General features: G+C 40.7%; 1 protein-coding gene across 17 annotated transcripts in view; it reads left to right on the top strand.

The window, feature by feature from the left end:
• NAV2 (neuron navigator 2) overlaps positions 1-23,416 on the top strand; it is a 431,840-nt gene that overhangs the window by 255,094 nt on the left and 153,330 nt on the right. For 14 of the 17 annotated variants that reach the window (XM_080592405.1, XM_080592410.1, XM_080592398.1 and 11 more), the window contains 2 exons: positions 3,746-3,863; positions 10,247-10,299. In XM_080592405.1, the coding sequence (XP_080448531.1) occupies positions 3,746-3,863; positions 10,247-10,299 (171 nt within the window). Of the gene's footprint in view, positions 1-371; positions 3,295-3,745; positions 3,864-10,246; positions 10,300-23,416 lie in introns of those variants that run through there. The other 3 variants (XM_080592395.1, XM_080592394.1, XM_080592391.1) reach the window with 2 other exon arrangements.

The following is a 23,416-nucleotide window of genomic DNA, read 5'->3' as shown; positions in this document are numbered from 1 at the left end:
TTTTCCTCAAAATCTTGCTTGCTTTGTGCAGTAATGTTTTAGCTGTGACTCATAACGTACCAAATATTTCCAAAATCAATATTTACCTGTAATGCACTTAATTCAAACCTGCTGGAATCGGTGTTCACCTGGAACACTCTTAAGTCTAACTTGATGGATTAAAGAAAAAAATATCACATTTGTTTTTAATTTGTTTCCAGATAATTGAACTCCTAAGATCACAGACTGCAGAGAAAAAACCTACCAAACAGCTGAGTCCACCGCTAACAAAAGCCAGAACTTAGACCCCAGTTAAACATTAAGCTGACTGGGCTCAGGCACAAAGACCTGCTGTGGTGGTAATGCCCAGATCATGTTGTTCACTTCTTTTTTCTTAACTAAAATAATGAAGCTGTCTCCAAGGATATATATTTTTAATACTGTCTGAAATCGCCAAAAAGTTGTAAAAGCCCATACCAATATAAGCATTATCTGACTGGTTGGAGTTGTAGGTTGTTGGTCAAACGTTTCAGATTGCAGGCATTAGTGTTTTTTAATTAGATGACTGTTAAAGTTACTTTTTTTTTTTTTGTGTCCACACCTCTGACATCATAGTCTGTTTACTGAAAGTACTGAGGAACACTCCAAATTCACGTGTGGAGATAGGCATATATGAATGGAAAGTTTCTCAGCAGTGTTTTCCCAGTTCTTTTATTATTGTTTTCCCAATTATTTGCCTGTTTTTGAACATTTGAAAACATTATGTGCTTTGAAACATTTTTCATGTGTCTAGAAATAGCAGCCATTGTACGTATTGTGTTGTTTTTTTTAACTTGTTTTTATGGAAAAGGAAAAGAAACATTAGGAATCGTATTTGTGTAATACGTTACAAAGACTTGCAACAAACAGTTTTTGAAAACATCCTGGAAAGTTTCCATAATTAGCTTAATATATGCCATAAAAATGAGCAGTGACCATAAAGAGCTACTACAATAAGCCTCGGTAATTCTGCATTGGTAAGAATGCTTCAGAGCTTGTAAATATATAGCCCTGACAGCTTAAATTAAAAAAAAAAAAAGTGAATGCTATGCATATTGCAAAATAATGTAGTATAATAAAGCTTTCAAGGCTCATGCAGATTTATTAAGATGATGATTTTCCTGAAAAAGGCTTTGCTAATCAACTGGTTGAACGAAATCATGTTCTATTACCTTAGACAGCCCAGAAACAAGTATTTTCACTGTGCTGGTGTTTGTTGATGTGTTGAATGTAATATTTTATACCTGCCATACAAGCTCTGCTCGCAGTTCTACTAGCAAGCACAGCAACTGCCTTCAGCGTACACCGGAGCAGAGCAGACCTTGCCAACAGCAGGAGTTTGGCTGTGCTACAGGGGCCTGGCTCAGAGGGCTGTGGTCGGGGGGATTTCACTTTTCCTCCTTCACCAGGAGGGCTCGTTTTGGAGCCGGGCCCTTTGCTGAACTCATGGGTATTTGTGGGCTGTGAACATAAGGCCTAGCATCCCTGGACGCAGCGGGGACAGGCCCACTCGGAGGCGGCTGTAAAATGGCTGTTCTGTGGTGCCAGCCCGCCGGCTCCTCAAGCCACGCCGCTGCCGTGGTGTCGGGAGCTGCCCAGAGGACTCTGTGCTCCTTTCCACCCCACTGCCACCTCACCTCTAGCTCTGACCAAGCGCTGTTCTGCTTGCATGGTGGTCTGCGTTGTGGAAGTGATCCAGGCTTCACATGGCACACCAAGTCATGGTGTTGTATCCGCTTGAAGGCCTTGGTGGAGCTGTGACGGTGATGGCTGCCCTGTGGTGGCGGGGAGCCCAGGGCTGTGCTGCTGTCAGCTGCCTGCGGGCTCCGGGGCAGCACTGGCACCCGTGTGGGTGGATGGCATGGCCCCTTCACTGCATGTAGGAAGTCGGTAGCCCCAGACCTGATTCCTCCTGTCTTTTCTGGGAGTAAGTGAGCCACTCTGGGAGGCAGGAAAGTAGGCACAGGTGATCCTAGTTCTTCAGAGACGTTAGACCTTTTACAATTATCTTCCTGTTATAGAAAATGTTTTCTTGTAAAAGAAGCTAGGGAACACAATGTCTGGTTTGGGTGAAGTTTTGTTTGTGTTTTTTTTTCTTTTTCTTTTTTTTTCTCAGTCAGCTAGGGAAATCACTCACACGTACTTGGCATTTATTTCATTAAGATGTTGTTCACTGAGGTGTCTTCTAGCTCTGTTTGTTCACTGAGGTGTTCCAGTGTGGCTTTCTTCTCAAGATCGTGACACTGATGGCATAGGGTAGTCACATCCTGCTGATCTAAAGGTGGAAGTAGAGGATAAATGGAGAAAAAGAAGGGTGTACGTTTTAGATTTTGAATGACTTGTGCATTGCTGTTATCAGCAGTGTTTTACAGATTAAGACAATTAAAAGGGAAGACTCGATAACTAAATAACTAGTCAAAACATCCATTCTTCAGTTTGTCATACTAACGTTCAATCAGCAAGTGCAAGAGGAGCATGACGTTACAGCCCTTGGAGCGCAGAGCTAGAAAAGCGTGTGGGTGCTGTGTTCATGAAGCAATTTCTGGCCCAAAAAGTGTGCTAAATATTGTCCTAAAGACACTTGCCTCTAGGTCAGAGTTTCACCCACCAGTGTGTGAGGCCTTTGTCAGTAGCAGAATGCTTGAAGGTTCAAAACAAAACAACACAACACAACAAATGAACCATCCAACCCCAGCCCAGTTACTGGTGGTTTTGTAGGGCCTGTGGCAGGCTGGCAGCGGCCACACGGGTGGCGCTTCTGCTTTCCGATGACTGAATTGGGGCGCCTGCATTTCTAATACACTAGGGACTCATAAGAATAGGGGGCAACCTTAATATGTCCTTGTATTTAAAGGGAAGATCTTGATATTTAGCAGGTTTTCTTTATTTCTTTGGAATAGAAATAGTTCATAGAGAAAAATCTTCCCTTAAATTCTGTGCTATGCTAAGAAATGGTATTTAGTTCTTAACCAGAAATTCCTAGTTGAGTATTTTTCCTACTCCTTTTTGATAACCTGACAGGAAAAGATTTTATAAGCTCTCTGGTGATCGTGGCTAAGCTGCGCTAGCATGTGGTGAGCTGCACTTGTTGCAGATTAAAGAGAGATTTTGACTTGACTGCTTTGTTTGCTTACTTTTCAGATAATACATCTTAAAATAAACCCCAACAGATAGAAGTTGGCATGAGAGATTAAAATCAATTTAATAGGCCTATTTAACCCATGAGATGGAACTTATTCAAGTTGGTAGATTTAAAGACCTTTAAAGGTTCGTCAGGTAATACAGCAATGGAGTTTCCTCAAAATCGAAATGCTGCATGGTTAATATGTACCAGAAGTGGTTCTTGGAAAAGAATCTTTAAAATCTCTCAAAAACAGATACGAAGAATGAATGTCAAAGCTGCTGGTAGGAAGCTAACGTTACCGCTGTGGAACACTTAGTTCACTGTCTCTGATGATCCATTCGGGCTGTAGCATGTTGAGAAGTTTACTATAGTCTTACGTGAGCTTTGATGTCAGATTTCTGAATAGGAAAAGCCCTGCTATAGTAAGCTGAATACTTGATCTGCACAATGCCTTGAATTTTAATGGTGTTGACTTGTTTCAAACGGCAAAAAAGCAGTTCTTTCAAAGCAGCCTCTCGGATACCGAGACAAAGAAAGAGCTGTGATTTTTAAGGTTGATGTTATGACTAACAAATTCTTTTTGTTTGTTTATTTTCCTAACAGATTTATACGGATTGGGCTAATCACTATCTAGCAAAATCTGGCCACAAGAGGTTGATTAAAGATCTACAGCAAGATGTGACTGATGGCGTCTTATTAGCTGAAATAATCCAGGTTGTAGGTGAGTGACTTTCTCTGTTTGTATCACGTATCTTTTTGTACCAGCCTGCTCAGAAATTGACTGTCTTATCTTCTACATAAACACAGTGCAGGGTTGGGGGGGGGAACCCTTAAACTGCTTGCCATTATGTGGTAATTTTCTTTCAGAGACTTTGCTAATTAATTTGATAAAGCTTTGTCATAAAGGATAGTGGAAAAATATTTGACGTTGCTGATAAGATCTCCTGACACACTAATATCCCTCTGTACGGCTGAATTTTAAAAAGGCAACCAATAAGGTATTTATTTATTTTGCTACGATGCTGTTCGCCTTCACTATCCCTGTTACTGATACTTTTTTGGGATTGGTCTGAACATAGTTCACAGTGATACTTGCCTGCTATGTTGCAACTTCTAGTTGGATTTGGAAAATCCACGCATGCAGCTAGGAAAGGAGAAGAGGTATGATTTTCATGTGGAAGAACAATGAAATATTTCATAGCGAGTTTTCTGACGAGGAAGATAATTTATCATCAGGGCAAATCTCAGATACAGGCTAAATTCTGCCAAGCCTTGAGTTCCCTCGGTTTGCAGTAATATTAGTGGATAATGAAGGTTTTAAACAATTTTCTGCATTGGCCCCGTGTAAAGCTGCATAGTCTCCTTCCCTTGGGCCTGGATCCTTCATTAGTTCCTTCAGAGGCTCATCCATCTGGTATCTGGGATGCCACAAAACACATGCATGGGCCAATGGAGATTGATGGAATCAGAAAGCCTGCTAATGGGAATTAGGACGACTATTGTTAGAAGCAAACTGACAGATTTGAGATGCAAATGAAGAAGACAGCAGTGAAGTAACAAGACATCAGTGCATGCATATTTATGTGTGTTTGAGATGCTGTAAACGAGCTAGTTCCCTGATTTAAGGTACAAATATGTAAACGCTTCCCTGATGAAATCGTGAGGCATCGTTCCAATGGCTCCGCTAGAGCTATACTGGAATACATCAAAAAAATTTCATCTCTATATGTTATAGAGCAACATCAGATCTTAACTTCTACAGACCTGTCAAGCAGCAGTTATGTCTCCGTTCCCTTCATAAATATCTAGCTACCTTGTGTGAATACTGTTGTAGAAACATTGTGCATGAGAACACGCATGTAACAATGCCACCATCAAAATGTGAACCTGGTTGTACCAGATATTTTTGAGTATTGACTTGTGAAAACTTACAAACATCGATTTATGCCCTCTAAAATAATCAGTAACATTGTTGCTTACTTTATTTTACTTTGATTCACCTTTACATTTTTTAGCTATTCTGAGCCATTGCCTTTTGGATAGTATTTAACATTAGGTCTGCAGGACGTAGGTTTAAAAAAAAAAAGGTAAAATACATGGTGAAGGATTTCATTTTTAAAGAATGTTTTTGCATATGAAAGAAAGTTCCTATTTAAACATACTCAGTTGAATCCTCCAAATTAGCAGTGAAGAGAAAGTCATTTGTTTCTGATGTGTATGGCCTTAGGCACCCTGCATCTCATTGTCACAGAGATGGTGATAATTTTCACACATAGAAGTAGCTTTAACTGTAGCCTGCAAGATAAAAGCTTTTTTTTCCTTTTTTTTTTTTCCCCTAACAATCAAGACTACATCCTAAGAAAGCTTTGCTAGGCAGTGTAGGAGACATTTTTCATTTTTTTTGCTATGCTTTCTTATGGGTAAAAGTAGCCATCAAGATGCTCCTTTTTGTCATGTGAGTGAAGTGTCTGGAAATTATCTAAACTTACCAAAATTAGTTCAGGTATTCATTATACATCTTTTCTTGTGTTCACCATCTGAGATTTACGTTGCAGATGTTGAATCTTGACATTTCAGTTATCAAACTGAAAAGAGTAAGCATGTGTGGTTTTTTTTATTGTTTAATGAAGACAATAGAGTTGATGACTGTGCAGACACAATGATTGCAATCCTTTCTGCTTACCTTTCTATAGTGAAATAGCTGTATATTTACAAAAAGAAATTTTATAATTAATACTTTGGTAGTTCTTTAACTTTAGAATCCAGTCAAGGGTTAAATCTAAAAAGATGTGAAACCAAACATCACTGCATTTGATTTAAGAGGATATGATCTTCAGACTTAAAAAGTGCTGGTGATAATACGAAAGCATTATATGGTGACTGTTTATTCTTTTTGCAAGTCAATCGAAATGTATTCGCAGCATTCTGGTTTACTTGGGTTCAAAAATTATGAGTCTATAACAGAATATGTAAGTAACCTATTCCTTTGTAATACCACATAAACCTAGTAGCTATATATAAATTCATGAATGCAGATACACTGGGTCTGTGCATGATCTGAAATTGGTGATAAATAACATTGTCAGTTGGTTCCCTCTGAGATCTTTCAATTTTCAAGAATTCCAATTGATGCTGAAATTAAACTCTAACCCAGTCCACTAGTAGTTTTCCTATTACTCCAGCTAAGTATCCCACTTCAAATGCATACTATGACTTACCTCAGAACAGCTTTTGTGTGCAGATGTGAAAATTGTACTATTACATTTATAGGGAAAGCTTATAGGTTTATATTTCAAACCAGAATCTTGGGATTGGTTTAGCAGTGATTGCTAGTGGTAACTTTCATCATATTTTGGGTGGCACATTATACAAAAGTTCGTTTTACAAATGTTTGAGTCACCATTCAATTAAAAGCTGCAGGCCAAAGTGAGCAGACGTAGGATGTATATTGCACAGCATTCATTCAGGCATTCACGAAAAAGTAATCTAATGTCTAAGCATACACCTGGAATAGTGAAGAATGCAGAAGAGCTTCTAAGGTTGTAACAGAAAGCTTAATTCATTTTTATGAAGTGTGGCCTTTTTTTTTTTTTTGTATGGATGGTTAAATCTGATTTAGTTCTATGGAGTGCTTAATGAAACAATTCTGATTTCACATCATAATTTTTCATGCATTTGGATTGTCATTTGCTGAAGATTTTTTTTTCCCAACAGGAGTGTATATCCGTAGCTACATAAATGGGAAACTGGCCAATAGATTTAAATACTTCTTGGGTACTTTTAATGCCAGAGGTTCCTTCTCACTTCTGTTTTCTTACACTTTTGGCTTGTGGCTTCATAGTATGCCTTCTATCAAAATGCATAAACCCAATTATCTTTCATGCTTTGATTCTGACCCTGTTAGTGAAAGTGCAGTGCCACTCATTACTGCCTTTATTATAGAGTACAGCTGGTTTCTTCTGTCTGGCTTAGCACAACCCTCAATCTGTGTATAAATGGGAAAAATCTGAAAATACTTCAAACCAGCTGAACCCAAATTCGCTGTATCCACACAATCAAATTGCTCTGGTTTTATGAAAGCGAAGCACCACAGAAAAGTGGGTAGCATGAATATGCCCTCAAGGCAATACTGGTACTGGACAAGGAGTACTCCTTGTGTTCTGTTTGCATATGCTTCCATATGCTTCCACGGTCATGGCATAAATATTACTGTGGTCCTGATAGCCATCTTACATGGCTCATAATCACATCCTTGCCAAGCCAAAGCCAATACAGAGCACATGGTCTGTGTAGGACGAACCACTTTTGGTTACTTCCATTGCTGAAGCAAACCTGGGGCTTCTTGTAGACCAACTTCTGTAGGACGTGCACTGGTGCTAAACCTGTAGTGAAGAATGCTAATTTTAAACTCCTTTTATCCAAACAGGCAATAGAGAACATCTGCTGGAAGGAAATGCCCACTGGAGGGAGAGAAAAAGGATTTAAAAGGAGGAAGGGCTGGTGGGGGTGGGTGTAAGTTCTGCAGACTTGCAGTCAGTTTGGAAAAAATCTCCAGCATTTCACGTCTGTGGTTATGAATTTGCATCTTGTTCAGGGTTAAGGTACAATTTTTAAAGCCTTGATGTTTGCTTGCGACTTCCAGTTCATGTTAACTGATGTAGTATTTCTACATGGCCGTGAGAAACAGAAGCTGTAAGAGTTGCCCATTTATCTCAGCCAGAATGCTGTGCTTTTGCAGCTGTGAAACTTGATGCTTTTCCAAGATCCTGCAGCATTCAGTGACTTATGCTATGAACTGTGCCATCACGCTGCCCATGAGCACACCACACTGTGTTATTTAGGGAAACTCATTCACTGATATCTCTTGCTTTCCAACCTTCTCCACAAGAAAAGCAAATTATGTAATGCTTGCTGTCAGTACTATTCCTTGGAGCCAGGTTAAAAGGGTCAGAGATGGGCTCCAGCATACAAAGAATGGGAGCATCAAAATGATTTCCTTTTGAATTAGGCAGACTCCTGCAAAATGCCAATTATGCCCAGAGGCCACTTTGGTGCATCTACCCAGCCTAGTACGAATCTCTGACTTTTTGCCCTGCTTCATGTAAATAGAGAGGCTTGAGTTAGAGTTGAGCCCTGCTGCCAGTTTGCCCCACTGCCAGTCTTGCTGGTTGCTTTCTATTACACCTGGTTTTCATAGCACTTGTACCTGCAGGGGAGAGACAATAATTGCTACAACTTAGTGAAAGGAGAAACCAAGAGCCATAAGTGAGGTGGGAGTGGATGAGAAGGAGAAATTGTAGGGTGTGAGCCTGCACAGGGGAACATGACTGCCCAGGGGGGAGGCAGAAATGGCACCCAACGGAGGAGGTAAATTGGAGCAGAAATTCCAGTTCTGGTTACCGTTCTGATTCCCACCGACTATCTGTGGTCACCTACATATTATATCACCTATCGTAGATAAGGACGACAATGTAAAAGGAAGTGATAACTAATTCAGAAGGGATGAAGAATTATCAACTGGTGTCCAAAAACCTGCAGGTTCACATGTGAGAATTTTGGCAAGAACTTCTCAACATTGAGATACTTTCAGATAGGTGGGTCTGGGTAGTTTGCACACAAAAGCTTAAAAAAGAGGCTGATAATAAACTATGGTTTGCTAACATTGGTTTAAAATAAGTTACATAACATTTTGGAAGTTATAGAGAACTGGGAAAAAAGCTACTGTTTTTAAGGGAAGGTAAATAAAATTACCTGGGTTATTAGGGATATCTCTCTGCCCAAACAAGAGAAAAGCTCATTCAGAATTTCATTAGTCTCCTTTCCAGTAAAAATTACAAAAAGTGCAAATTTATATGAATAAGATCTTATCAAACTCATCCGCTATCAGTTTTTTGAATTAACTATTATTATAAATTCAGTTGATAAAGATCTTGCCTAATTCAAAACCAAGCGATAGAAAATATTAAAAGATGGAAGCACAAGATCTGTAAATAGAATACAAAGAAAACATTTTTGTTTCCATAAAACTAAATCTGAGATCACAGTTCGTGAAACAAATGTGTGCTCTTTGTGTGTAGAGGCCAATAAACTATTCTGGGGAACAGTACAACGACTTTATCTGCAACCTTTTTCAGATTAGCATCAATTCCTAATGCATTACTGTAACATAAAGACGTACTGTGACACCTTGGTGTATGAAAAGGGCTATACCCAGGAAGAGTAAAGAGGTTTTGTTAGCTCTTTGCTTGACATTTTTATGACTGCTGTTGGAATACTGTGCCCTATTTGATATTCCTAGCTGAAGAAACATAAAATGAGATGGAGTTCTGACTGAGGTCCTGACAATATACATTAGGTAGAAAACATATCTTGTAATGTACAAAATGATGGGAGACAACTCCATTCAATTCATCAACTGGGAAAGGAAAACCTACATTTAACACAGTAAAAACTGTGGGAAACAGGGCTTTGATTATAACTGGTTCTTCAGTCTAGCACACAAGCTATTTCAGGGCCCAATACTGAAAGGTGAAACTGAGCAAACAGACTGAAGGCAAACATTTAGACACCTCAGCAGCTTATTTCTCTCGAGACTTTAAAGATTAAAACTACGTATTTTTCTGCAATTGTGTTCCAGGTGAGCCATGGATAAGACGCTTGAAAAGTAGTCTTGTGATTTCAGCTTTTTAAAAAAATAAATAAATTAGACTCGATCGTAATTTCTCTATCTAAACTTCAACTCTACAGAGCATGTCAATTGACAAGCAAGCATCTACACATATGTAGCATACACTTTTCCACCCAGCAGTGATTCAGTTTCCAGAGATTAAATCTTTTTTGTAGTTTAAAGGATCTACCCGTCAGCGTACAAGATGTTGCCAGACCAGTTGTTTTCCGGCTCCAGCTGTCTCTGGAGGCATGACCCACTAGAAAACTCCAGCTGCTTTTTTAGATGGGTCTCAGTATTTCACACATTCACTTTGATTGGACAACTACAACCTTAAACCCCTTTACTTAGCTAGCAGCAAATGCTCTGCAATTGATTGGTATGATGTCCTTGGTATAGTTTGTGCTTTATTTTTTTTTATTTTTTTTATTTTTCAGCAAATGAAAAGATTGAAGACATCAATGGATGCCCAAAAAATAGATCGCAAATGGTAAGTAGTAAAGTGGTCTGTTGTTTGCATGTATGTGGCTTAGTATTGAATAAGCTTTTGGCACTTCAGTGCCTGGGACTTTTAATAACAACTTTTAACTAGTTTCTCACAGTAGTTGAAGTTCGTGTATAATCTGAAGAACATTAACACTACAAGTCTTTGCCCTGCTGTACAGGCTTTGAAATAGGCCTAGTCATTTATCATACACTTATAGTGGATATTGTTATTGGTATTTTATTGGGGGTTGAAATCAGATGATCTTTAAGGTCCCTTCCATTCCAAACCACTCAATGATTCTATTTTATGTTTCTGAAATATCACATAGTTAAAGAGGAATATATAAAACTAAAATGTTGGTCCTTGATGTATGTAGACAATAGTATTGTGGAAGTAGAGTTTTATTTTAAAGTTGGATTAAGAGTTTCTATATTCTTTGAAAAGAAACAAAATAGATTAGCAGAACACACTAAATGGGAAAAAAAAGTCAAATTGCAAACTACAAGGTCTTTTTTATGTAAGTTGTTTTTGACTGATAAGTTTTAATTTGTAAAAGATCTAGGTTTTTGTCTTGCTTGTACACAATATTTGAAAGGGAAAAAAAAGCTAGTACAATAACCTTAAAAGCATATAGTACCTTGAGAGGATGTCTGCCTTGAGTATCAGTGAAACTAAAATTATAACTTTACTAAGAAAGTAAGTAGTAAGAAACTGATTTTTGTAATGCCTCTTAGGGAGGAGGGTTTCAAATCTGTCATTTGAAAGAAGGTTATTGTGTATCTTGAGGAAAAAACTCATTTCACAATAAATATTCTAAAATCTCCCGTTTGCATTGTAAATGCTCGCTTTGGGACACTGGAGCGTTTTTTCAGTCTGTGAAGCTATGTTAATGTTTTTCGTTTTTATGGCTCTCTTCCCAACTGTCCCCACCTCCCAGACCGTAACTTGAGTACAGCTACTCACGTAGTTGAACAAGTAAGATTAAAGATTTGACAAGAGTTTGCTATCTGAAGTCAGGAGCAGCACTGCGTTCTGCTCTTGTTTGGGCTTTTTGTTTTTTTCTTGGAAGTTATCAATCTTGCTCAAACCCATGGAGCAAGCGCTCCTTAAAAAGAAAGCCATCTAAAAGATTTATTGCTGCTACTTTTTACTGCTTTGAAGAGACGGGTTGCTATTCTTGCTGTAGCCACAGCAGCTGTCTGGAGCATAAATAATTGAGGAAATTTTGACAATTACTATAATGTTCCACAAATGCATTGTAAGAACTGAATTTCATTGAGGACTGGAGTCTAAAACAGATTCCATAATGTCATAGCCAAGTCGCTTAAAGTCACTGTTCTCTATAAAGGAACGACATTGTTGTTTTATAGTCTGATGCACACTGTAGGTTGCTTTCAGAAGACAGATCTGGATATAAAAGCATGCAGAGGGTGTGTGCTGCATCAGGAGTTATGAAGAGTGTTGGCAAGAAATGTTTGCTCTGCACTTCCTCCTCCGAGGCTCTAATTTTGTTCCGGTCTCTGGTTCAGGAGGGTGGGGTGAGTAGGGCTGGCCGTTCTGTGTCACCCTGCTCGTGAGACTGAGCCCATTAGTCATAGCCAGGCATCCCCGGTGGTTTTCTTCACATGAAAGCAAGGATTATGCATATAGCTTGCTTTTGTAGGAGCGTGCGTGTTTGCTGAGCTGTTTAGCATCTCACAATGAAGAATATTGAGGCAAGAATAGAAGTTTCTTCATGGAGGTTGTGCTCACACAGTTGCTGGTGGCGTTTAAGGAGACGACCCTTTTCCAGGTTTCCTGCATTCTGGGGAAAATGTATACGTTACGCTGCTTATTAGGATGGCAGTCTTCATCCTTAGCATTTCAGGGCACTTTTCCTCTTAATATAGCTCACGTGCCTGAACAGCCATCTTCCAGAGTGTGGGCCCCGGTGTTTGTGTCTGATACTTCTGTACAGAGGTGATGTCTAGTCGTACTTTTTCAAATGAACCGCTTTCAAAATCATATCTACATTGTAGCATCTGTAAGCTGGGCATCACAGCTGAGTAGATGAAATAAATAAATAAAGGCACCATAAACGATGCTATGTTGATTAATAGAAATACAGCACAGCTTAATGGGAATCCTCCTTTCCCCTTTGGGCAGCGACCTGCTTTGTAGGCTCACCATGCTGTGGACAGAGAGACGTGAGAGCTGAATTACGAAGAGCCGGCGCAGGTCCGGCCAGATGTGTCAGCTTGGAAAGCTGGAGCGGATCTGTGTCTGCCCCAGCCCTTTGGAGCGTGTGAATGTGAGCGGATTCGCTTCTGTGTGGTGTGGTCCTAAGCCAGCAAAGCCCAGCGAACCTTAGAGAGCTGAACCCAGAGCCAGAGCAGATCTCTTTGCATCGCTGTTCCCATTGCTACACAATGTTGGAAAGCATGGTACAGATTTGCCCAGATTGAGCATTAGATACAGTTTGGGTCTGTCAGGCTCGAAGCCAGTGCTGCTAAGCCTTGTCAAATGAAGTTCAGTATTGCAGAACCATTTGGGACCATCGGTGCCTATCAGCCTTGACCCAGTGTCAGAAATGACACGACAAAGGCCCCCACTGACCCCATGAAAAGCCCCCTAGGTGAGAACCTCTCTCCTGTTCTCCTGTTGTCTGGCTTTCTCTGCTCTTGGGAGCATCTCTGTCGTCTTTTGCTCCAGATAACAGTTGGCTGTTTCTAATATATAATCTCTTATAGTCAGTTCTGTATCTTTCCTCTGCAAAAGAACTTTTTTTTTTCCCTTTCAAACCTCTATATTTTTGTACTGTAGATGCTTCTCTGAACAAAAGCCTGTAATTGTGGTGATTAGTTCCAGCTGGCACGCAGAAAGTCTTGTGGTTAATGGAGGATGTAGTAGCATGGAGCGTAGGCTCTGGGGCCAAGAAAATTTGGAGATGATCAGCAGAATTGTATTTAGGTTTTTGGAATGAAGTACAAGAAAATATTGGCGTAGTTCTTGAGAACTGAGTGAGGGAGGGTAAAACAGGGCTGGTTTCCTCTCCTACCCACTTCCGAAAAAAAGTCTGAGGTCAATAAGCATGAGTAGGGCTATATCTTTGTTAATGTTTGGTTACAGAAAAACAGGGATGTTTTCCTTTCTAACAGTCAGTTTGCCTCTTGTTTTGGGATGATATTTGAGCTCAATGTTTGACATCCTGCAGTATTTGGGCAATATAGGCGGTGCTGCATGCTACCTTCCCTTGTAGGTAGTGCAGATTATTCCTATTAATGTGAGTAACTCAGTGAGTGCTATTACGAAGGGGTTCGTATCACTTCGATTTGTAAAAATGATTATTACTTAATATATTTGGGGTACTTTAATATACTCTTTTTATACTTTGTTTTTAATATCCTTTTTATACTATGTTTTTAATACTTTATCATAATTATTTTATCAGCAAACAAGTAGAGTACTTAAGGGATTTTGTTTACACAGATACCAAGTCTGGCTTTAATGGGAGCCTGTAGAAATCCTGCTCTGTAAGTGCTGTGTTCTCCCTGGGAGGACATGCATTTTGTAAAACGGTTGCAGCTTTTGAAGGAAGTTTCATTGCAATTCTTTTAGCACAGCGTGATAACTGAGCATATTATTATCCTGAGTATTAATGCGTACTTCTTGCTTAGCACTGCAAGGAGAGGGGGAGAGAGAGAGAGGCAGTTGTGTTACCTGCTACAGAAGTGATAAATCATAACAGATGAGGTAACAGGAAAGATGAAACGATACAAGAAACATTTGAAAGATCTGAGATTTGTGGAGAGCAAGGTAAAAGAAAAAGATCTGTATCAGCTAAAATAGAAGAGACTGGGGAGAGAGCTGAGTAAAGAAAGCTAATTTTTAGAACATGGACTGGAAGACGTAGAGAGGAGATGCTTGGAATTGAAGAGGTATGTTGGCAGGCACAGGTGACAACTGATGCACAGCCGAAGGTGGGACTGGAAGAAGAAATGAAAGAAGCAGCTGCAATGTTTCTTATAGGAGAGGTAGAGTTGTTTTGTTTTGTTTTTCCATCCTGAATATAAAACTAAGAAATATTGAATGTAGCAGTAGAAAGAGATAAGAGAGATCTTTATTATTTAAGAAAAAAAAAAGAATGAGAAAAGGCTGATGAGAAAATGAAGGTTTTTTAGTGGGAGAAATGATAGGGTGTTACCCGTACTACTGGAGCTTGAAGGAGCGGAGTGATAGCAAAGCTGTCATGCTGAAGGGAGAAGAACAGGGGAATCTGTAGGTGGATAGGGTAGACTCTCTCATGATTCCATGCAAAGCCTGGGGAAGTTGTGGGACACCCAAGGCAAGAATTTGTAGAAAGAGGCATGAATATAGGGTGAACCAACACCACAGTTCCCTCCTATAAACAGGGTAGGAAATAACTGTGGTTTTCATGTCGGTTTGTGGTAGGGTTTTATTATTTTTAAGGATGATTGCTTTGTGTATGTATGTAAGTATCCGTGTTATCGAGTAACAGAGAGGAGGATTTTTTTGTGTGTGTCTTGACCAGAAGTTTTTCAAGAACCATTCCTTTCTGATGCAGATATCAAGTTGTACTAGTAAAATCGTCAGTCTTTCTGCTGCTGTCTTGCAAACGCAGAGAGTCCTGTACTGCAATGTGGGCCAGAGCCCCCAATTCTTCCCAAGGACTTTAAGAAAGTCAAGATGAAGGCCCTTATTTTCAATACATTCCCTTTTGCAAGGAAACGTTACTCCAATGATGGCAATTTGACTGCTATTTTAATTTTTGACTGATTACTTGTATTGTGAAAATGAGCTGTTCTGCAGTGTGCTTTGGACATCCCAAGCCAAACAGCAGCCTGTATGAGAATTCATCAGCCTGGCAGGGTCCCTGTTTATAAGCGTGTAGTGCAGGAAGTTTTAATTTCATCGCTAAAGTTAATTTGTTCACTTGCCCTCCTTCATGTGATCTCTGCCAGCCTCACTTTTTTTTTCTAAAGAAAGCACAAAAATGCTTCCCCCTTTTCATGACAGATGTTGAAATTTTCATGGTAGTGTGCATATGGTATATGCTGTACATGTTTGTGTTCTTAATGGATGCTTTAATGAATGGAAATAATAAATGTGAAAGGTGGTGTAATGTGGCCCATATATAACGAGTATACCTGAATACACCTGAATGAGCTGGTTGGCCAGAGTAATGTGAGCTGAAACTGTCTGCCTCGCCTGAGCAGCTCCCTGTATGTGTAACATCTGCTAGGTGGGTGAGCTGATGCTTTTTGTACAAACAGCTAAAAACAAGTGCTGCAAAAAATGCAGTTAAAATACTCTTAGTTGTTTGTATTTTTCTTGTGGAAATTATTATCGTCGGTTTTAGAAACTGCCCTTTCAGCATTTTAAGTTCCGCTTCAGCTGCACCAGGGTTTCAGCTCATCCCAGCGCGGGCAGAATGCAGCAGGCATCTGCAAAGCTCGTCCCTGAACGCCAAGGACCGCTGTGACATGTTTTTGCCCCATATTACTCCCAGTCGCATTTATCCATGATCTGACCGGTTTACCCAAAGAGCAGCTATGTTTCATTGTGTGAGAAGGGGGATTAAAAACCACGGGTGGGTTCCAGCGGTTTCACCAGGTACCTGCCTGGCGTGTTATTCTTCCATCTTCCAGACCTGCCATCCTCTCCAACCTGCTTCTCTGAACAAAGGCAAGTTGATAGCACCAGTGCTGTCCAAACGTTGCCGCAGCCAGCCACAGTAACTGTGCAAGGGTGCTTCTCCAAAGCCCTGCAGCTCGCTGGGGTGGAAGCCTGGCTGCCCGGCCACTCGGTCCCCGCAGCCTGCTGGCCGGGAATGCGCTGCTAAATCAGGGCAGCAGCTCCTTGGGAAAGATCAGAAGCATCACAAGCATTTCCCCCCCCCCCCCCCCCCCCCCCCCCGCCCCGCAAATTCCTACTGTAGGATTTTTTGGAAACACTTCCCTGCAGTTAAATATAGCCTTGTATTTTCAAGTCATATTTCTCCAAGGTTGATCTGAAAATGTAATAAAGGGAAATGTTTGTGTCTGCTGTTTGCCCAGCTTTACTTAGGGAGTTTGTGCCTTATGGTCAGCATGTGTTTACAAGTTTAATCTGTTGAATTTTACTAGTGACAAATGGGTATCTTTTGGCCCTGACCTGCAGCATGTTTCCATGTGGCTGAATATTAGTTTGAAGGGAAGACATCAGCTGGAGCCACGCCAGCCTGCCCAGCAGCAGACAGCAGCTTTGCTCCTAGAGCTGCTTGTGGAGACACGTGGCCAAATGTGCAAGTTAGGAGTATGGAGCACTGCATTTTCTCTAAGCTTCCTGTGTTGCTCTTGACTGTGTGTGAACGTAAAATACATTTTTTCCTCTATAGAGGAGGTGAGGTATTTGCTCCCTGCTGGGAACCTCGTGTGGTGCTCCTTCCTTCCCCTCCTCTGTAAAAATAACAGAGTTAGGCTTTTGCATGTCATCACGTAGAAAAGAATGATTTACTACATAGGTGATCTGACAGGTTGCTTGTATTTAGATGTCTTTTCTCACTTTCTAATGAGTGTTGCCCTTAGGTACCATTCATTTAACTGTCTGTATTTTTTTCCAGACGCCTGGACTGTTGTTGTTATGCTCTTATGCTTACCATTTGTGTATGGTTATCGGTGAGGCAGGCGTGGTAGGATAATAGATTTCTGTGGTGCAGAGCTTGCAGTCCAAATAAAACCACAAGCACACCCCTTGTTCCCACCCTCCTCCTTTTAACCCTACATAGGAAATAACACAAGAAATCTAGACTGAATCGGGAGAGGGGCTTTTTACACCTCTCTGTCATATGGCGTGCTGAAGGAAAATTGTTCCAAAACTCCTCTGCATGTGGAGACAGGGGATGAGGCACGATGTGTACTATTCTACCCATTTGGTGGGTGTATATGGTACCTTTGGAGATGCTGCTTATCACAATCTGTCGTTCCCATAAGGGATTGTCTTCATGGTCCCTTGTGGTCTGCTCTAATTTTACGCCCTACAGAGTGATGCTAGAACTTAGATGTCACCTGTCTCTGCAACAACATTAGGCTCCATAAGGAGCAACAGGGAATTGACTTTAAAAGTAATTTTAATGGAAAAAAATGGAAGATAACTACAAAGGCATAGTTAGACTTCATTTGATCACTTATTTCACTATTAATTTAAGCCAAAAGCTGACCTCTTGAATACCTGTGTTTCTACCCCCCTTCTGGATTAAATAGATGAAACAGCAAATACGTAAAGGGGCCAGAGTCATTCCATGTCAGTATGTGGACATCTCTGTCCGTATTTGCTAACGTCTTTCACTTGCATATTTACACGTAAGACTAGAAAAATAACTTGTTTAACATGGCTGCTATTTAAAATTATTATATAAAATACATGCTTTCCGTAATACTCTGCAAACACAGTTTCTTGCTGTATTTTGCTTAAATGGGGAAAAATGGGAAATTCTGGGTGATGGGGTTTTGCCTTCCTGTGCCCGTGTGTTGGGCACTCGCAGTGTATGATGCTGCAGTCCTTGAGAGGCCAAACCAGGTGCAACGGGTTGTTTTACCTTCACTGGGATAATGCTGGTGTTGAATTTGGTGCCATGAGCAAAAAATGTGCTCAGACAGACTAAAAGGTAAAGAAAGCCGTTTGTCTGGCAGTTGCTTCTGGTGCTTAGCTGTTAGTTTCTTTGTGTAGCACTGAGCACTTCACTCTTGAGTACTGGAAATGGATCACAGCTTATACAAACATTCATACAGCCCAGAGAAATCAACTTGGTCTCCGTACCTTGTTAGGAATTTTTCATTTCCAGCCATTGCTCATCTGCTGTAACTGGGTGAGAATGGCTATTTTAATTAATTAATTTAAGGTAATAGATATCCATGATGCCTTATCCTTTGGCTTTTTGAAGTAGGACTATTTTTGTGTGTTTGACCTGCCTGAGGACAACCACAACAGTAAAGTTTAGCTAAGTGATTGTGCTGGAGAGCTTCTGTAGGAGATACAACCCAGGATCCAGGTGCAAGGCAGGAGGGAGCACGACTGTGGTGGTGTCCCAGACCAGGACAAGTCAGGAGCAGGTGAAGCTATGACCTTCAGGCACGAGGACGTCCATCAGCCACGGCGGAGAGCACACACTCTGCCTGGGAACAGGCTGTGGCAGCAGCTCTCTTCCCAGGGCTCTTTTTTTAGGAAAGAACAACTGTCCATGGCCATGCTGCAACAGCTCCTTCAAATGACACAGCTATGAAGTGATCATTATGTTGTTATGTTTTTTTTTTTAACTGTATTTGAAAAATGAAACCAGGACATATGCTGGTGTCCTGTGATTCCACTTGTAGTAATTGAGAATCTGTAACTTGTGTTACTTAAAATTAATTATGGCTGGTGGGTTGCTTTATTTTTTATAAATAATCATTTAATTAGTAGGATAGTCCAAATGAAGCTTTTTTTTTTTTCCTGAGGCAAAAACTCTGTGTATTTTTTTTTTTTTGCTACATGAGTTTCATGAAGTTCTGGGTTACTGCTGCGAATTCAAGCTAATAGTCTTCAACCCTTGGGCTAGTATTTCTGAAAATACAACAGAGTGTACAAAGGCCAATGCTTACAGTAAGGAGTAGTTTTAACATTGGTCATTCCTTTAAGCATTTATGCTCTTAAAAATAGTGGTTTGTATAGCATTCAAGGACATTTTGGGAAGAACCGGATACATCAGATTCACTAGAGACATCGATCGTATTTTACATTTAATCCCAACTGCACAGCACTAGAAACACAGCTTCCAGTCTGAAGCCCCAGATAAAAGAGGATCTCCTGGGAGCAGCCACGGAAAGTGGAAAGGAAATGTAGGTGGGACTCGCTGCAGCCCTCGCCACGTGTTCACTGAGCACAGCTGTGGCTTTTTTCTACTGGTCCTGTCTGCAGTTCGATGTGAGATTTAGTGCCCTTAATGGGCAGTCAGTGTGGTAGGTGCTAAACTCCAGCTGAGTGTCTGTTGAAACCAGCAAGGAGTTTCATTCGTAGTGTCCTAAATGAATGGCTGTCCTGAGGCAGGTTAGACTGTTGATAATTTTTGCAAAGCTGAAGGTGTCCTCTTCATTTAACAAATCGTAGTTGAGGACATCTCAACATTTCAAATTGCACACAATCGTCATCTGCAACTTTTCAGATATCTTTAAGGCTTGATCCTGAAAAACTGATCAAAAATAGTATTTCCAGGAATATTTTCTTAAGAATTGACTCTTTTTTCCCCTTTAAGAAAATTTCTCTCTTGAAAGGAAAAAAAATGAAAACGAAGTGAGAAGCTGAACGCCCAAACACACTAGGGAAATTTGTGCAAACATTGCATCTGCTTCTTCATTCTTCAACAGTGCCTTGCTGCTCAGAGATGCATTGTGCAGAAAACTGGGGAGCTAGGGTGCATGCCCTTCCTCAAGCTCCCTGGGGCTGAGGCCGTTCCCCTCCCGGTACAACTGGTGGCACCATCTCCTCCCTGCGTGGGGACCTGGCTGTTGACAGGGCTGTCAAAAGCCTTGCTTTCCATGCTTACACATGCAGGCGAGCAGCAGAAAGACCAGATTAGCTTGGCAAGACTTCTGAGTCGCGTGGGATTTCCTAAAACCATTCCAATAAAAGTGTCCTCTGAGATTAGAAATGTGGACATCATCAACTGGAGCTTTCTCTGTGGTGCTTACTGCACGCATTGTGTTGTGAGTGCAGCTGTGGATATGCTTTTGGTAAAGGAAAATTAAGTATGGACAGTGATTTCATACCATGTATGTACTGTAAGAACCAGGGGGGTGTCTTGTGTAGCGTGTCTCCAGGTTCTGTGCATTTTACGGTACTTTTTTTTTCCTAGGCATGCTGATATAAGCCCCCCTACAGTCACAGCAGAAGAGGTCTTAAATCATACAACGTGTCGTAAAGTGGAGAAATACTATTTGTCCCATTATTTTTCAGAGGAAGAGCTTGAGGTACAGGAAAGTAAAGGTTTTACCCAATTTACACAGGGAATTGAATGCTGGAGATGAGGCTGAGGCTAGGTGTCCAGCCTTCATTTAGTGCCTAAACCGGCCTTTTCTCTAAAAAGTGAAAATAATGCATTTGTAACAGAGAAGGTCAATTTTTCACATAAAAGTGGAAACAGCGTAGCCATGAAAATAAATTTTAATTTCTGAGGATATATATGTTATAACTGGGATTCAGAATATGGATTAGCTTCATTTGCCCTTATGTTGCACCTGTTATTTCAGCACAAACATAACCACCAAGTTCTGTCAATGTCCTGAAACTTAACTTTGCAAGATCTTTTTATCCAAATAGTTAGGGTAGCACATGAACAACATATTTCTCTAAAGGAGCTTTATTTTGACTAGAGTAAATACCAATGAAAATGTATTTTAAGCTAAGCGATAGTAGTTAGTGTTTATATTTTCCTTAGGAAAATGGAATTTGCAATTTTTCCTTAGTATGTCTTTATATATACGTATGTGTAGGAAATAGTGTAAAAAAGACTATCGGACATTATCTGAGAGTGGAAAAAGAACAACAGTCCATGAATTTAAGGATTGTCAAAGATTTTCCAGCTCTTCATAAATTTCATGCTATAACAATATTAAGTATAGAAGCTTGATCTGAAAATACAGACAGGGAGTACATTTTGCATTCAGAAACAGCTTGCTGAAAACGGCTCATGTTTGGCTCTTTCCTTGTTTTCTACATTGTATGAGAAGTCTGCTGTAATATTGCATAAGAGCTCATGAAGCTATAAAATTTCACATGAAATCAATCTTCATTTTCTTCCTTTGAAAACTAATACACTGGACAGAACGTGGAGCCTGAAGTCGAATGGAAAGTCCTGTTCTGAATATAAGTAGTGGTTTTTCTGGATAAACTCAAACTCCACATCTATCACTGTAAAAGCTGGGGGCAGAGGTCTCGCATCACAATACAAGAACCTTCCCGTGGCTTCCAAGGGAAGGAACCTACAAGAAGTTTAACTCCGGTTGTTTGAGAAAAACATCTGTATCTGTCAAAAGGGCAGCGCTGTTTATAATTTACTCTGCTCTGTTGGACTTGGTGGACTTGACTTGAGCTTTAGGTGTAGACGGTTTCCATATTCAAGCCTTTGTGTAACATTATCAATGTTCAGCATATATCAGTGCCCACGCTGGGTCTCCATTTACAAGCTGCAGAGTGATGATATTTGTGGGTGGGTTTTTTCTTTGTTTCTGCTATGCTCTCTTCTTCTTATACAGGCTGGGGCATGTTTCCTAGGCCATTTTCTTTCTAGCACTGACAGGAATAGAAGTAGAAAATGCTATTATATGACAAGTGCAAAAACATCTGTGGGTGTTGTGGCCAGCGTTGCCAGAAATACACAATTACTGTAAGGTACATTATAAAATAGAGGGAAAACTGACTCATATGCCCAGTAATAGTGCAGTGAGAATTAAATAAATGAAGTTGTTAAATTTGCGTGTATTGAAGTGTTATAGATGCTAGGAAGGAATGAGGAGCATGCAGGTCTGGCGGGAATGAAAACAACCATGTACAGGGATGTACTTGTTATAGTGTACTTAGAAATCAGTGAAGACGTGTGACCACAAGCGTTTAATGCTGTCTTTCCAGCCAGAGGCTGGTGGGCAGACCGGTGTAACAAAGAAACTGCTGCTTCCACAGGCTGCTCTGGTGCTGGAAAGTTACGTCCACGCATGACTTCTTCGCCAAGCTGCCTTCTGCTCCCAGCTTTCCGGGTAGCAAATGCCACCCAGGGATTCACGTTACAAGGGAGTTTTCAGGCAGCTGACAAAGCATTCATTTCGCTTCTGCATGTATGAGAATGGCAGTTGTGACACCTCGACTTCTGTTCAGGCGTGAGAGATTAATTCTATGAGGTTTTATTTTTTGATACAATCTCCTAATTAAATGAAAGCTGTCTTATGTATCATAGCAAAATGACAAATGTGGATAACGAATGCTTGTAAAGTAGCAGCTCGGGCTGGCAGTTGAAAAAAATGATCACTGAGGAACTCAACTGTAACTCTTAATTTGGATGAACTGCTCTTTTTCTTTCAATTATCTTGCGTAGCAAGCAGAACAAATAATGTGCTTTAATAGCTAGCTTAAACAACTTGGGGGGAGCTGGGGACATCTAAAGCTGTTTGTGAGGAGTTGGACCCCAGGCAGACCTCCGGGGTGTCTGGTCCCAGGCGGTGGGCAGTGTGAGCATCCTCTGGTGACGGCCGGCTCAGAGGAAGGACAGCCGCTGGAGGTGGGCAGCGGAGTTCGGGGACATCTGGGCATAAGTAACTGTTGTGTCGGGTGCAGAACTGATAATGCGCTTTGGTAGATGGCTCTACCGTGAACAGCTCGTATGCTGCAGTTTGAAACTGCAAATTCATGAGATGCTTTTGGCAAGGAAGCATAAGAAGGCAAGGCTCAGTTTTGAACTCTCCCGGCAGTGTGTCTGAGTAAAGTAATGGCTGTGGATGTCTGATCCTGGTTTTCCTTTTCCTTTTACATAGCTTTCCCCTGTTTTGAGTAGGCGGGAAATGAGGGACATCCAACTCCCATCTTTCCTGCTTTGCCCCTGCCGTGTTAAATGCTGGTTGGCAAAGCAAATGAGAAGACAGAATAGTCAGCCAGAAATTGTAGCTCACAGTATTAAAGAAAATATATGCTCCCCTTTGGCAAATCCACAGTCTTTTCACATTGGCTTGAAGGGTTTAAACAGTATGCAAACTTGCCCGAGGAAGGGCCCTTACAGTCTCAGCAATGACTTGCTGCTGAATAATGTAATTTCAAGGGGGCCACTGTACTTCATGTCAGAAGTCACAACGCAGGGTAGATGGATCTCTACTGAGCTGAGATCTAACCAGAAACTTCGCTTCTGTCAGGGGTATATCCACCAAAGCGGTCCAATTACCATGCTGCCATTTCAGAAGAGCTAACTATCTCCAACACTTTATGAAATAGTCGATCTTTCTCCATCAAATGCTATTTGCAGATTACAGACAGTTAGCTCTTACGTTAAGACAGCAGGGGCTAGAGTTAGCCCTTCCTTGGAGCTTTTGTAGGTAAAATGAATTAAATATTGCACTGTTGGAAA

Source organism: Anser brachyrhynchus (assembly GCF_964034855.1).
Source record: "Anser brachyrhynchus genome assembly, chromosome: 5".
NCBI classification, from domain to species: Eukaryota; Metazoa; Chordata; class Aves; order Anseriformes; family Anatidae; genus Anser; species Anser brachyrhynchus.
Note: the sequence above shows the minus strand (reverse complement) of the source record. Positions and strands in the feature narration are given on the sequence as shown.